This window comes from Eublepharis macularius, chromosome 1 (genome assembly GCF_028583425.1).
Source record: "Eublepharis macularius isolate TG4126 chromosome 1, MPM_Emac_v1.0, whole genome shotgun sequence".
Classification (NCBI taxonomy): Eukaryota; Metazoa; Chordata; class Lepidosauria; order Squamata; family Eublepharidae; genus Eublepharis; species Eublepharis macularius.
In genome coordinates, this window is record NC_072790.1 from 224,409,034 (window position 1) to 224,425,197 (window position 16,164).

General features: G+C 44.4%; 1 protein-coding gene across 1 annotated transcript in view; it reads left to right on the plus strand.

Annotated features, from left to right (window-relative positions):
• Nucleotides 1-8,908: 8,908 nt before the first annotated feature.
• Nucleotides 8,909-16,164, plus strand: part of DPYSL5 (dihydropyrimidinase like 5) — a 39,343-nt gene continuing 32,087 nt past the window's right edge. Inside the window, exon 1 of the mRNA XM_054978287.1 lies at nt 8,909-9,169. Coding sequence (XP_054834262.1) covers nt 8,909-9,169 — 261 coding nt within the window. The remainder of the gene's footprint in view (nt 9,170-16,164) is intronic.

Here is a 16,164-nt window from a genome sequence, read left to right on the forward strand (position 1 = left end):
CCTGGAGGTCTATTGTCCACTAGAAAGGTGTCTTATCCCATGTCAATCTTTTGGTGCACTTAGCCCAGTACTATCTGCTGTGACTGGCGGTTGCTCTCCAAGGTCTTGGCAGTCATGCTTTCCCAGCTCCTTTGCCATATATCTGTGTCCTTTTTTGTTCTGTTTTTTAAATCTGGGAATAATACAGCACTGTTGCCTTCTTTTGCTTGTTTGTACAACTAAATAAGTTGAAATAGCACAAACAGTTGAATGGGAAAGAAAATTCATGTCTCAGTAAGCCGGGGAAGGGATTCTTTTATCTGAGAGAGCCATTCTGAAGATGGAATGTGCTTCAAAGGGAGCTGAATGGCCACTGGGAAGAGCTTCTATCAAGTTGGTAATAGTTAGCTGTCCTAGTGCCAAGGGCTGGCTAGGCACGTGTGGTGGGAGCTCCGCTTGCCCATTGTCTGTGCCTCAGGCGAAGCATGCTTTCCTGGCTAATTCCATCCTTTTTGTACGTGTGCCTGGTTCTGAAGAGGAAGCAGTATTAGCAACTGCTGGTCTCTTTTTCATATTTTCAGGCCTGCCTCGCACTCTTTTTTGCTCTTCCCTCCTATTCCATTTACTGCAGTCATGGGTCTTATTGTCTCTGTAGGGTGCAGTTTGGTTTAGGCTTCTTCCTCTCTAGTACAAGGAAGGTTTCTCTTCCATTTTTTCATGCTGGTCTGGTTCCAGCTTGTTGGAGTGTATATTTGCTTCCCTTCCTGGGGATCTTTGCTGCTTCTGGGGCCTCTTGGCGCCTTAGATCCCTGCCTACACACACAATAGGAACTGATGGCTGTGGGTTGTTTGGGAGCCTCCAAGCTGGCAGCTGTTGGGCCTGCCATTTACTGTGTGGATTTCATGGCAAATGGGAGCTTCTGATGTTGAATGGGGGATTGAATTCATTGCTGCCGCATCCAAGGAAAGTTGGGGGGGGGGGAGATTACAGGCAATTGGATGCCAAGAGAGCAAAATGGAATTCAGAACCTGCTAATTTGTGCTGTGGTCTGTCTGTCTGTCTCTTTTTCTCTCTCCCCTCCAGCTGCCAAGAGGAGAATATTACTCAGTATGGAAGAGGGAGAGGATCTATTTCTGTATGTGCCATGTCAAAAAGAAATGTGGCAAATAGGTTGTTGGGAGGTAGGAGTTTGGAGGACTGGAGGTGTGGAGGGGAGCCCACAGGGTGCGCAGCCTGTGGAGTGGGTCTTCCTGCTTTCTAGTAAATTAGCTAGGAAGTGGTTGCCATCTTGGTCCTGTAGATTAAAAAAACAAAATAAGACATTACTTTTCACTGTTGCAGAAGTCTGACTTCTCTATTTCAAATGGCATTTTTTAGGGGTGAGGTGTATGTGTGTTTTGCTTGGCTTTATTTTTATCATCAAAGCCCAGGGGATGTCATTTCTTTCTTCCATCTCTAGAAAATGGCTTTAAAATTTATTGAATCATGTAGGCTTGTATGCATTATTAATAATTTCTGGAAATGAGTACTAAATACTTTACCATTTCTGTTTATCCTTGCAATTAACTCTGTGTGAGGCACATGCCTATCATATGCCCCCTTACTGACTGAATGGTAAGATTTTGACAGACATAAAAAGATATGAAGGTTATGCTGGAGTTAAGGTTGATTTAGCCCTTAGGTGGCTCCTGTTATTTTACTGGCCAAGCCAGACGATTCAGTTAGATTTCTCTATGGAGTATAAGAAGCACAATAGTATGCCTAGGATAGATGAGTTGTTCGACATGCTTGGCTTTCTAGGGTGATGTCCACTGTGGATCTTTGCAAGGGTTTTTGGCAAATGATGGAAAGCTACTCATCTAGAGTGACTTAGAGGCTGGGCTCAGAGCAGGCTGCCAGGCCTGAGCCTGTGCTTCCTTCTCTGGAAGAACATCAGCTGTGTTATTTGCAATGTGGGATGATACATGGGTGGAGGTAGCCTACAGGGATGCCTTTGTTATGGAGTGTCACTTCTGGCTCGTTAGCTCTCTGAAGCACAGACCTGTTGAAATGGGATGTCTCAACAGGCTTATGGATCCAAATGGTTTGCAACCTCTCTTAAGTCAGCTCTGTTGAAACTACTGTGCAAACTTCAAACACGGCAATCATTCAGGTGGTTAGCACGGTAGGTCTCAAATCCCCTTTTGTGCTGGCCAGACTCTGAGGTGCTCCCTGGGAATGGTTGTCCATGAGGGATGATGGCTTGAGTGTACATGGAAAAATTCAGTGATCTTGGGCAACCTCTAAATGGCCCATTCTTTGGTAGTAGATGGGGCAAAGCAGGCCCTCCTTTGGTTTCACAGGGTTTGGCTCATCTCATCCGGTGGTGTTTTCCATAGTGGCAAGAGGACTACTTCATCTGTCTTGTTAAATCTCCTAAAAGCTCCCTGACTTTTTTTGTGGAGTGCTTGTTGATAAAAATTGCTGGCATAGTTCCAGTCTGGATACTACACTCGATGCAGTTTTGACAGAAGAATCTAGGATAACCTCTTATCTTGTTGTATTGGATAAGAATTCCTGTTGACATCAGCATATTTGGACAAAGTGTATTTGAAGCTGTTTGCCCTTGGGGACCTTTTTATATCTAAGGAGGAGTGTTAAATTAATATTGCTAATTAATACATTTTTGGTTTTGAGCACTTGAACAGAAGCAATTGTAAAGACCGCCTTTGGGAAAATACCCTTCGTTGGATCATCTTACGTGGATAATTACAGACTTCTAGTCCAGATGGCTTTTTCTGGCAAAAATGCAGTGGCTTATAAGCTCCAGGCATTTTGGGATGAAATGGATTCTCTTCCAGCCTGCCTTCTGGCTGCTGTTTGAGATGGAGGCTGTCTTGGTCACCCCTAAAGATGTTCTGTATTGGGGCAGTGAAGGTGAAATGCAGGTCTGATTCTCCTGGTTCTTTTCTTGCTTGATTATAATATTCTTCTGGTTCTCTCCATTTTAGAGTCTGTCAGTTAGATGAGCTCTTTTTAAAGAAAGCCTTGTATGGGTACGGTTGCAGGGTACAGGATGTTTAGAGGCTTGGAGACTAAGTCCTATGAAGAAAGACTGAGGGACCTGGGAATGTTCAATTTTGAGAAGAGGAGGTTGAGGGAAGACATGATTACTCTCTTGAAGCATTTAAAAGGCTTTCTTTTAGAGGACAGAAAGGAGCTGTTCCTCTTGGCAACAGAGGATAGGACTTGAAACAATGGGTTTAAACTACAGGAGAGAAGGTACTGGCTGGACATTAGGAAAAACTTCTTCACATTGAGAGTAATTCAGCAGTGGAATTGGCTGCCTAGGGATGTGGTGGGTTCCCCCTCATTGGCAGTCTTCAAGGAGCAGCTGGACGAGTACTTGTCAAGGATGCTTTAGGCTGTTCCTGCATTGGGCAGGATGTTGGGCTAGACGGTCTGTAAGGCCCCTTCCAACTCTATGATTGTATGAGTGTCTCACCACCCCTTCTGATCACTTTGTTTCCTGTGAGATGCTTTATTTGATTGTATCTGCACTGTGCACTCTTCTAAAGAACTGCATTGTACATCTATCAGAAGGGCTCATGGCCAACAAATGGTTTATAAATAAAGACATGCTCATCTGGGCATCTGTGGTGGTAGGACAGCATGTGTGCATTTCAAGTTTCTGAAAGCTGTCAGTTGTATTTTCCTTTGCCAGGATATCTGTGTCTCCACTGATGCTCTTGGAATCCAGAGGCTCCCTTAGGGAAAAAGTTCCGAGCACTCCTGGCTGTGGAGAACAAATTGTAAGTGTGCAGGTAGCATCTCAACAGGTGGAGCTTCCTAGAGTTTATAGGGTCCTCTCTCTCTCTCTCTCTCTCTCTCTCTCTCTCTCTCTCTCTCTCTCTCTCTCTCTCTCTCTCTCTCTCTCTCTCTCTCTCACCCTCCCTCCCTTGTTCCTTGCACTTTGTACTGTTGCTTATATGCTTACCTATTTGGAAAATATATAAGCTGCCTCTTCAAAGACCTGCTTAAGGCAGCTCACAAGCAAAACATGATAAAATAATAAAAACTTAAAAACCAGCAGGAATCCAATACAGAGTTGAAGAAATGCTGAAAAGAGAATAAACAATTCTCAGACTGATTTATTAAACAACGTAGTGACTACCCAGTAGGATCATACTTACAGCAATAGTAGTGAAGTCTGTAATCCCTTCCTATCCCTTTGCTGCTACATTTCCTTGAGACCACTTCATTACAGTACAGCCCTCCTTTCTGAATAAAAAACCCTCTTGAATAATTCAGTTTGCATTATTTGTAGAAAGGCAAGAGAATGGGAACTTTCCTGACCTCTTCAAGTAGGCTGTTAGGGGCCACTACAGAGACTGCATATGTACAGGCAGCTGTTGATTGTGCTCATGTGCATGGTAGCACCAGAAAATGGCCATGTTCAGATGAGTAAAGCTGCTGTGGTGGAACATCAGGAGAGAAGCAGTCCCATGGATATGAAGGATAAAAGTCGTGAAGAGCTTTGTATGTGATAGCACATAACTGATAAGTAGCCAATGGAGTGACTGCAGAATGGGAGTCATATTCATGTTCCTCCTAGCTTCTGAGAACAGCAGAGCTGCAGTATTCTGAAGCAACTGGGATTTCCAAGTTGACTCAGAGGGGAAACCTATGTAGAATGCATTACGGTAGTCAAATCTTGGTGTTACTGTGGCATGGGTTGAGATGGCCAGATCAGCTGTGTCGAAGTAGGGAGCCCTCTTCTGAGCTAGATTGAGTTCATAGAAAGCATTTTTGTAGATACCTTAAATGTGCTTTTCTAACAGTAGCACTGGATCCAGTATAACCCTGCATCTGATGAAGAGAACTGTGGTTCTCGAAAGCTTTAAAAAAGGTAAAGGTAGTCCCCGGTGCAAGCACTGGGTCATTACTGACCCATGGGGGGATGTCACATCATGACATTTTCTTGGCAGACTTTTTACGGCGTGGTTTGCCATTGCCTTCCCCAGTCATCTACACTTTACCCCCAGGAAACTGGGTACTCATTTTACCAACCTCGGAAAGATGGAAGGCTAAGTCAACCTTGAGCCGGCTACCTGAACCAGGCTTCTGCCAGGATCGAACTCAGGTCATGATGAGCAGAGCTTGGGCTGCAGTACTGCAGTTTACCACTCTGTGCCACGGGGCTCTCGAAAGCTTATGCTACAATAAAGTTGTTTAGTCTTAAAGGTGCTACAGGACTCTTTATAACCCTTAGGCTCTTAACTGAGTTTGTGAAGGTCAGAAGAACGTCAAAAGTGGGAGTATGAGGTTTTTCAAGATCTCTTCCTTCCAGCCAGCATCACTTCCATCTTGTCTGGGTACAGTTTCAGTTTGTTTGCTTTCATCAATTTCACCACAGCAGCCAAGCAGTAACCTAAGATCTTTTTGCCTCCCATGGTGATTTGGATAGTGATATATAGAGCTGGGGGTCATTTGTATATTGATGGCATCCAATTGTTCCAGGAGAACAATGAGTTCTCCTGAACACTTTACACAGAGGTTGAATAACATGAGGAATAAGATTCTGCCTTGTGAAGATAGTTGGTCTCAACAGCAACCCTTTGAGTCTGTTTCATGAAAATCAATTTAAGCCAGTCCAAAGCACATTCTTTGATACCCACTTCTGCCTTCAACTGTCTCAACAACAGCATCAAAGGCTGCAAAGAAGCATGGCCATTGTCTATATTCAAGTGGAGATCATATACTAAAGATACTAGCAGTCTCCCTCCCATAGCCTGGCCTGAATCCAAATTGAAAAGGGTCCAAAGCACCAGAGTTATCCAAGAAGACTGGAGTTGCTCAGCTACTGCTCTCTCAATCATTTTGCCCAGAAAGAGCAGATTAGAGAGTGGGTGGTAATTGGCCACATCATTTTTTAAGTAGCAGGCAGCTAACTGCCTGTTTGAGTGGCTGAGGGAAGGTGCCCTGAGTTAATGACTCATTTATGATAGACCCCAAGGGCTCATTTATGTGGTCCTTACATGATTTTATCAGCCAGGATGGGCAAGGATCCAGCACACAGGTAGTAGCCTTCACAGATGCCAGGATTCTGTCAATATCCATCACTCCATTGGTGGGTTGCACAGCAATAAGATATAAGTTTGCAGAGTTGCAAGGTTAGATAATAGCACAATGGAAATGAGTAGATAGACTTCTGTGATTCTAGCTCTATAAAAAAACTTTACTACATAATAGGGTAAAAAGGGTACATTTGGTAGGAAAAACAACGAACAGTTTCTAACTACATCTTGATAGTCTCAACTAGGTCCTAGAGAGAGAGAAAAGCTTAGACTGCATAGTCTAGTGAAGTAGTAGAAGTGGACTGTAGTAGCAGATGACTGAACAAAGAGCTATAAAACCTTAGTATATGTTGCTAGCTAATTGCCCCCCAGTAAACTGGCTCATCCAATAGACAATCCTGGATTCTCTCATTAAGACTAAAAACACCCACTTTCTCTGGCAGGAACTTCTCTGGAAGCCTAAGTGGTCCTATGCTAACTAGCTATCTGACTAAACAAACAAAATAACAATTTAACTCTTTCATGACTGAGTGTAGGACACTTGCAAAAAGTCTAACACACTCTAATTGGTTCAAGGGGTCCATATATGAACCAGAGGATGTATTAAGCATTTCTTCCATCTTGCCTGTATTACTGCTGGCCTCCCCATTAGAGCATATCTGTGCTATTTTATCAGCAATTTTTTTTGCAAAGGCATGACACACAATTGTTCTTGAGAATGTAAAGGTTCAGATTTAGGAGTTAGAAGGTGTTGAAATACCTTGGAAAAATTGGGATGGTCATGAACTAGCTGGTGCAAGGGTTGCAGAGAAATAAAGTTTCTTTGCTGCTCTCATGGCTGCTTCATAGGTCTTCCAGTGGACTCTGCAGCATATACTGTCAGTTTCAATGCGAGTTTTCCACGTGTATCTTTCTTGATGTCTTCCAGCCCTCTTTAGATCACCCAGTTCCATGGTAAACCACAGGGCTGGCTTCTGTCCCAAGTGTTGGAGAGGTCAGCAATGAGCAATGTTGTCAATAGCTTTGAGGAGCTTCACATTTCAAGCTCCTACTGCAGTCTCAATAGAGCATGTGCTTGGAATCCTAAAATCTTTCAGTGCATTTTGGACTCTAGAAGAGTCCAGGAGCATTTCTGGATGAACCGTTTTAATAAGTCCTCCCTTTTTTGCAGGGTGTCAGGGCCATATTCACACAATTCAGATCAAATCTCCAACCCTGAAACAAGACCTCCTTTCAAAAGCTCAGTGCAAAATATTAAGTCCAAGGTGTAGCCTCTCTCGTGTGTGGCTTGTCACTATTTGAGAGATGCCTAGGGCTGCTAGGGAAGCTATAAATACCTGAACAGGCCCTGATGTGGAGCAGTCAGCATGAATACTGAAGTCTCCCAGAACAGTCTAGATGTCTCCAACACCACCTCTGCCAACTCAGAAAGGGTGCTTGCTGGGGAGCTTGGCGGTCAGTGAAGAAGCAGAATACCTAATCTGTCTTTCGTTCCCAGTGAAAGGAGCATATAGTCAATGCCAGCTATAGTTTGAATCAGAAGTCTGTGGAAGTTAAAGGACTCATAAAAGATAATAGCATTCATGCAGCCACCTCTCATTGAGGAATCCTTGCAAGCAAGCAAGGCCAATATCCTTGTAAAATAGCTCTTGGTCTTTAAGAAGACTGTAAAAACAATTTTAAAAGAACAAATCCCTTGATTAAAAGCTAATGTAAAAAAGAAATGTGCTGGCCTGGTGCCTAAAATATTGTAGGGAAGGTGCCCAAACAGCCGTCAGGGAAGGGCATTCCACAGTCAAGGGGCCAACACTGGAAAAGCCCTGTTCCTGGTTACTACCTCCCTCACTTCTGCAGGTGGGGCACAGAGAACAAGACTTGAGAACTGGATCTTAATGGATGGTTAGCTCTTAAGGTCAAGACAGCGTTCCTGCCAATCCTTGGAGGTGCTCCCTGTGGATCTGGGTAGGGGCTCTGGCTCAGGGGTGGTGCAGGTGCTTTGCATGTAGGAAGTCCTAGATTCCATCCTTTGTATCTCCAATTGAAGGATCTTGGATTGCAGTGCTGGGGAAGGCCTCTGACCCCAAAGAGCCACTGCTTGTTGGAAGTAGGCAAAACTCAACAGTCTTGACTCTGTATTGCAGTTTCATTTGCCCGATTGTCTCCTGCTGATGTTTGGACTCCTTGCACATAGGCTGAATCTTGCCTGTTTAAGTAGGCTATGCAATCTTTCCCTATGTAAGTAGTTTTGTTTGCAGGTTTTAGTGTTGAATTCCAGACCTGGCTGTAGGGGAGGGATGGCATGAAAATGTCCTGTGTATTTGTGTACCCATCTGTGCCAGAAACCAACGTGGACTGCTTTAAGTGTTTTGCACAGGTTCTTATTGGTGCTAGAGGAAGGGGATAGATTATATGTGTCATGCACAAGAGGCTACTAGTTTGGGTGTGCCTGGTAACTGGGTGAAGAAATTCCTGTTTGAGGGCTGGTAAACTGAGTGGTGGTATGGCCTCCATCCTCTGTCCTACACAGCTTAATTGGTGAAGTTCTGAAATTCCAGTATTTGAAGAGTGGAAGTGTTCTTCGGAGTTCGTTATACCTATGAAACTGCCATGGGATAATCTATGATATGTCTTGTTTTTTGTAGCTTCAGAAGTTCAGGAAGTTTGCTAAACCTTGTCTGGAGCCTGCAGACCAATAAGAGAGAAAAACATGGCTCTCTTAGACAGATTTTCCCAATTGTACAAGTCCTGTGAACATGGGAAATTGAGAATGGTTTAGTTCAGCATAACAGGCGTGGAGCTGCAGCTCAGGAATGCATGAAGCTTGTTTAGCAAGGCTGCCTCTGACATGTGGTCTACCTTCTCTTTCAGAGCCATGTTGGCCAACGCTGCTACGATGCGGATTCTCATCAAGGGGGGAAAGGTAGTCAATGATGACTGTACCGTGGAGGCCGATGTCTACATTGAGAATGGCATCATCCAGCAGGTTGGCCGAGAGCTCATGATCCCTGGTGGGGCCAAGGTCATTGACGCCACTGGGAAGCTGGTGATCCCAGGGGGCATCGACACCAGCACTCACTTCCACCAGACCTTCATGAACGCTACCTGTGTGGATGACTTCTACCACGGCACCAAGGTACCAACTTTCTTTGCATAGGGCAGCTGCAGCAGTGGGGGACTCTTAACTCTGACACAGTTGGTTCCAGAAGGCTATCTTGATGGACAGGGGTGTGAGAAGATGTTTGAAGCCCAAGACTTGTTTGGAGCATTTCCCTCTTCCTGTGCCTGTACTCTTATGTCCTCTGGCTGCTGGCAGTCACTTTTTCAGCTGGGTTAATGAATGAGAATCCTAGAGATGACAGAAACCTGTTTGGGGAATGTCCCTTCCCTGAGATGGGGGGAGGTAAAGGTGGCATAAAAAACTTGGATTTTGCCATCACTGGAGGAAGCCGCTTGACTCATTGTTGACTTGCTCCTGTAGTTAGATTTTTACTTACTGTTCAGCCTCCCCTTTCCATTGATTAAACTCATTGCTGTGTAACTTCTCATCAGTGAGTAGGGATCATAGTTATTTCTGCATCCAACCCATCCTTCTTTCCAGTATTTGGAAAGCCCTAAGCAGGACTGGCCCTGATTAATACTTGGATGGCAGACTACCAAGGAAATCCAGGGTCACTATGCAGAGGCAGCCAATGGCAAACCACCTCTGAACATCTCTTGCCTTGAAAACCTATGGGGTCGCCATGAGTCAGCTGTGACCTGTTGGAACTTTCCACCTCCATTTGTTCAGCTTGGTGGCCTTTCTGCCCTTCCAGGCCTCCAACTGTTCCCTGAAACTGGATCCTTCTACTTATCTGAGTTCCAATTCCCAACAGCTTTGAGCTGCTGCCGTCCTTTGTCTTCCATAGCAAGGGGTTTGAAGCTGTAATGCCCTGCACAGCTTGTACGCCTTTCTGGACCTCTTTTGTTCTTTTTGGGTCTGACCGACTCAAGGCTGTTGCTCATGGCAGCAGTATTTCAGTAGGCACCACCCTAGACCATGTGTGATCTCAGAATTGTGCATCCACCATAAGGAACAGGAGAGTCAATGTTGCTACATCGCTGGTCTTTGACTGGTGAAATCTGGGTGGTGGTTCTCAATCTAACATACTTCACAGAGATGTGAGGATAAAAGGGGGAAAGGAGGTCTGTGTACACCCCCTTGAGCTCCTTGAAAGAAGGGTGAGATAAAAATGAGATGCTCAGTAAAATGGCAAACCTCTCTGGTCATAGGGGCGGGGGGCAGAAGATTTAAAGCCATTTTGGGTGACCCTGAAGCCCCCCACCCAAACTCTTCATCTTTCCTTTCCCCCATCCTTATGAAATATACCAAATTATTTGCCAAACCAGGTCCTAGAAGCAGCATAATTTTTGCAAAGTAAGTAAGTATACTGAGACTTGACTTGCATTTACTAAAGAACTAGGGGTGTTTGCTTCCCCCCTCCCCACATGCATCCATTCCTGCTGATGCAGAAAACACTTTGCAAGGAAGAGGGGGGCATTCACTGGTGGAGCTGCTCAGGAGAGCAAGGAAAACATTATAATTTTGGGTAGGTAGCTGTGTTGGTCTGCAGTAGAACAGCAGGGTTTGAGTCCAGTAGCAGCTTAAATGACCAACAAGATTTTTGGGGTATGAGCTCTCGAGAGTCAGAGCTTCCTTCTTTAGATACAAGGAGGGCTGAAGAAATCCCAAGCTTTTATATCCCAGTCAGGAGGTCGGTGGGGTGAAGCAAAGAAAGGAGTCAGGGTGTAAAGGTAAAACACAGCTTGAAGAGAGCAGAAATTAATGTCTGTAGTAAACATTATGATAAGTATCTCTGTTAAAGCCAAGGACCTCTTAACTTGATAAAAGGGGGGAAGGGCCAACTGGCTGGGGAGGTATACACTCATAGATTTTAAACTACAATGCCTTATTATGAATGTCATACTAGAAAATGTTTATTATGTAACACAATGCAAATTATTGCGTGTGACTGCCAGAAGATAAACTTCAGATCTGCAGGCCACAAGTTTGTTAAGTTGAGATGGCTGAAAATGCCAGCCTTATAACTCCAACTGGATCAGATTTGCATTTACAAAACCACAAGTAAGAGTTATGCCAAAGCAAAGAATGCACTTGTTTTGAGCTACTGGTCTCCTTCAAAGGCATTAAAGTTCGAGATCTCAATGGAAGAGAAGCAGTATAGAAATTGAATGAATAAATAAAATAAGTTCAGGTAGAAATCAAAATGAGGGTCTGAGAAGATTTCAGTCTGTAGGGACTGCCAGTTTGCTCTTTGGAAATCCTAATCAGGACTGTGGCCTCCTTGATGAGAGAGCTTTAGGAAGGCTGTCATGACACATGCATGCACCAGGTTCAACCATGCAGCACCAAGCAAAGGAGAAGCTCTCTGTGAATTGAGGGGGTTGAGTTGCTTGTTATACTCCCAGCAGAAGCAATGGCAGCAAAGTGACTTTGAGCAATACAGAGAGAGGAAGAAACTTTCCTGGCGTAGGGTCTCAGCTTGCTGTTTTCTGCTGTTGCCAGAGGCTGTCAAAGGTTAGCATGTTACTGGGAAACAGATAGCAGTAGCTCCGTGTTCTCTCTTGGATGCCGTTAGCTTTGCACCCTCCTCAAACACAGATTCATCTGGCTGTTTTTGGGGATGGATGGATGAGTATCCAAGTGGAAGCTTGCCTGTGCTTTGCTTAATGCTAGGCTGATTGTGAAAGGGAGAACAGATCATTGATGGGCATGTTGGTAAGTAGATCCTTATCTCCAGGTTGAAGCCAGCGGCTGATGCTTAAATGATGTTGGTATGGCTGATATTTGCAATGTCAGTCCTGGAGCCAGAGATCAGATCTTGGCTCCTAAGCCTTGCTTCTGCTTGCGCTGCACCCATTTTGCGGCAGAAGCAGGCCTCTACCATGCAGCAAGTTCCTCTGTTACTCTTAGTTGCTGTTCCTGAAAGACAGTGCTCTTGCAATAAGCCAGAAAGCACCTAGCACTGGATTAAAGTGCTGTGCAGCAGAGCACAGCCTCCACCCTTGACAAAAGAAGGTTGCAAATGGAAACAGGGCTTCAGATCTGAGTTGGGTTTTAATGCTGTACTGTTGTGGGTTCGGCGGCTGGCTCGAGACAACACAGTGGATTACTGCTTCAGTTTCCTATCTGGAAAATGGGGACATTAGTGACCTGCCACACGTGGTTGGGGTAAAGGGAAATCAAACTACTAAACATACCCCTCCTTTCACATTTAAGGCCCACCGAACCTGTTTGGATACCAGAGCAGTGTCTCCTGGGGGCAGATGTGCCGAGAAGCCTGACTTTGTGCCCAGGCATCCCAAGGAGATTGTCTTTTGTTTTTAAACAGTTGATGACTAATGGCAATCCAGCACAGAAGGCAGCACTGTCTGGTTGTGGCTTCTGGTTCTCTTTAGGGGGAGTGTGTGCTTGCATATTCTTTAGGCTTCTAGCCACAGGGTTTTAAAAATCGCCATAATTTGTCCATTAATGTTTGTATAAATGTACCCCTATGTGGTGGTAAAATGGAGGCATAATCATGGGTTTTGTCTCCTATAATCTGTAGCTGGGCTTCTTTCACCAGGGGGCAAGTGCTTTTGTGCAAACGTTAACCATGGAAGAATTGCAGAAAAGCCTGTCGCCTTGTGGTTAGAAATCTCTGAATGTATAAACCTCATTGTAACCTCCTGAAAACTTTGTTAATGAAGCCCTTTCTGGACAGAGAAGTCTGGGCCAAAACTGACAGTCAGATCAGCTCATGGAGGTGGGGGGAATGCATGCACAGGAATGTGTTTTTCTTCTGGCCCCCTGTTACTACAGCAGGGGGCCTGGGTCAACCTGTTTCCAGGTGCTTCTCAGAGTGCTCTATCTGTTGCATTATCGGTAGACATTCTAGAACTTGCAATGCCCAGCCAGGAAAGTGAGGAAGCTGGGTAAAATTCGGTTGGTGCCCACAAGTGGACCTTTAGAGAATTCTTACAAGTGAATAAGTGATCTTTCTTGTTGTCTTGGCTCCCAGCAAAAACTGAGGTTGGAAGGTTCTATACCCAATCCTAGAAATAGGTGCTTTCATTGAACTGCCCGTGGGTGGTAGCTTTTTCCTTCTTTATACAGTTCTCGCACAGAAACGAGCCTTAAGGGCTAAGCCCAGTGCTGGGTTGCTGAACTGAGACACTGACTCTGAGGGTCAGTCTCTGGTGCTTGCTTTATCCCCATATATACCTAGCCAGTCTTATATGTCTACCAGGACATTCCATCAAGGACTTAAAGGTCACTGTAGTTCAACAGAAACCTTTCAAAAACAAAATCCAACGGGAAGCTGCTGAATTGGAATTCATATGTAAATTTGACTCAGTCAGGCTGGGATTGAATAGAGACTATGAATGGTTATCTCATTATCAGAAGTAACTGACTTCCTTAACAGAAGCAAACTGATCTCCATATCAGAAGCTACTGTTTACATCTACTCCTCCCTCCCCTCTCCACCTATATATCTGACCAGTTTCTTCTTGCCCTCCGTGCAACTGACGAAGATAACTGTGATTCTCGAAAGCTTATGCTACAATAAAGTTGGTTAGTCTTAAAGATGCTACTGGACTCTTTTTGATTAAAGCCTGTAATGACTTGAGATTCCTCAGTCATGACAGGTGTTAACTACCTTTGCTAAGCAAGGGAAATGGCATTGTTGCCAGTATAAACGGTATCTGTACTGTACTTTGTATTTGAATTTTCCCTTATTACATTTCCTGATGTATTTTGTGCATTTCTTAGCCCTCTGACCCTGCTGTTCACACCTTCTCATAACACATACAAACATTTACGTGGAGTAGGTTTTAGTTCACAAAAGCTTATGGTAGAATGTTGTTTTTTATTTCCAACATGATTCATGACTTGTAGTTTAGAAACTGGTCCGGCACCGCATAAACCTCTCTGTTTTCCTGCCTGGCTGATTTCTGATGTTAGAATTCCTTATTACAAAGGATGGTAAGGGTGTGATGGCTTTAGGAGGTGATCACAGAGCTGAGTTCATCAGCAGGTTTGAAGTTGCTCCTCTTGGACACAGCAGGTTGGCTTAGAAGGAGTATCCATGCTGCAAATTTTATTTATTTACTTTGCAGAACACCTTTCTCATTGAGATTTAAGGCAGATTACATGGTGTAAAACCATGGAGTCAAATAGCATGAGACATCTAATAAGTAAGGCACTTGGTTTACAAAAATTAGAAACAATGCAAAAAAAAACCCTCAGGTGGGATATGTTAATGCAGAAAATAGTTTAACAGATATATCTCACTAGGCAATCCTGGGACCTAGTTTGATGGTGGGGAAGGTCAGCTAGGGGAACTAGCATCATGGAGGATTTTTTTTTACCATCTACCCAAGCTTCAATTCTCAGGATGCTTTGTGGAGCAGCCTTAATGACCAAACAGCTACCAAAGCCTATAGCATTCTGCAGACATACTCCAGTCATTCAAACGCTTTAAGTTTAGGGAGTTTATGGCTGAGATAAGATTTGAAGTGGTTTGTGCTGGGTTTACAGGCTGTTGATTCTCAGTACTTGAATCTTTTGAATGTCCCTTTGAGGATTCAGGTGCAGCGTGCCTGCCTTTTGGAGCATGAGTTGTTAATCACATCTTCTCCACATATTGAACTTGTGTGTTTCCAAGATCTTCATTATCAGCTTAATGTATCTGATGAGACATTGCTGTAAACTAGTCTTAATTGCTAAGAAATACTGATTTTTCTGCAGCTGGGAAGAATGGCTACTATTCTGGAGCTCACCAATAAAAATGCAATATGATGACAGTATGCGGATGCAGATGGGGGTGGCTTTGCAGCTCCTCTATCCCTCTGTGTGAAAGGATACCAGCCTGTGTCTGTGGCAACAGCATATCAGGGGCCCCATGGCTGCTTTGTATGGAGTACAATGGATGCAATTTGAGAATGGTGAGAGATATTGGGCGGGGGAGTTGATGGGAGGCCTTCAGTTGCCAGAGACTTCCCTGTGGCTGCTTAGGCTCCTAAAAAGACCTAGTAACTCTAGCGGTACAGTTCAGAAGTGTGTGGCTTAATTGGTCACGTTGCATACTAAAGAAACAAAACAATTGGGCCTCTGCATACCCAATTAATATCTGTGGCTGGATCTTTGCCCTGCAGTGAATCCCAGAGGGCAGAGATCCCTTGGGTGTGATGCTTCTACCTGTGGTTCAAACTTTGTGTAGTCATAGCTGTCATTTAGCTTGCAGGGCCTCTGTATAAATTTGGGGAGTGTGCCCTGTTCTCCTTGTACAACCTGCAAAGGAAAGCAGCCTTCCACCATTCTTCAAGATGGGAACAGGTTTTCACCTGTATGGGGGGGGGTCTAACAATGGAAGAGTATCCCCCTCCTCACCTTTCTGGCCTAAGGAGAATTGTCTGTTACCCCACAGAGAGAGGGGTTGTTTTGTCAGTTCTCTCTGGTGGCATTAAATAAGCTCCCACCATTCTCTGTGCATGTGCTTATCTCTCTTAGCACCCCACTCTTGTTTCTCCCTTCCACTTTCCCCTCTCTGGTTGAAACTGCCTTCCCTCACTCTCTTTACAAGCTGATTTCCTCCTCCTCATGACTGTGCTCTGTAAACCTCTTCTTCCTACGCTAATTTCATCTTTTGCTCTCTGCCATGTTTTCCTTCTATTCTTATTCTCCCTCTGCTGGCATGCTCTGTCTGATCTGCTGTAAAAGTTCATACACTTTTACTTTCAGTAAATGATATAGAGCAGCTCTAGTTGCATGCTCTCTCCCAGTTATGAATGTAGGCTGAAATTCTCACCACCCCTCCTTTCCATAAGACTGCACTGGAAAATAAAATAAGGTATAGGTGATCTATAGTACATGGTGGGGATGGGCTGTGTGATGTGAAATGACCCTTTTGGGTGCCTTTCAGGACAGTTGATTGGGGATTCCTTTACTGAATAGATGGCAACTGATTGTCTATTACAGGTCAGGTTATTCAGTGGGGAGCTGATCTCTCTTTTAGGGAGGGAACAACAAGAGGTCCCAGTCTGGTTTTGGGGATTGTGCGGGCTTCTGCTTCATATGCCAGCCAGGCA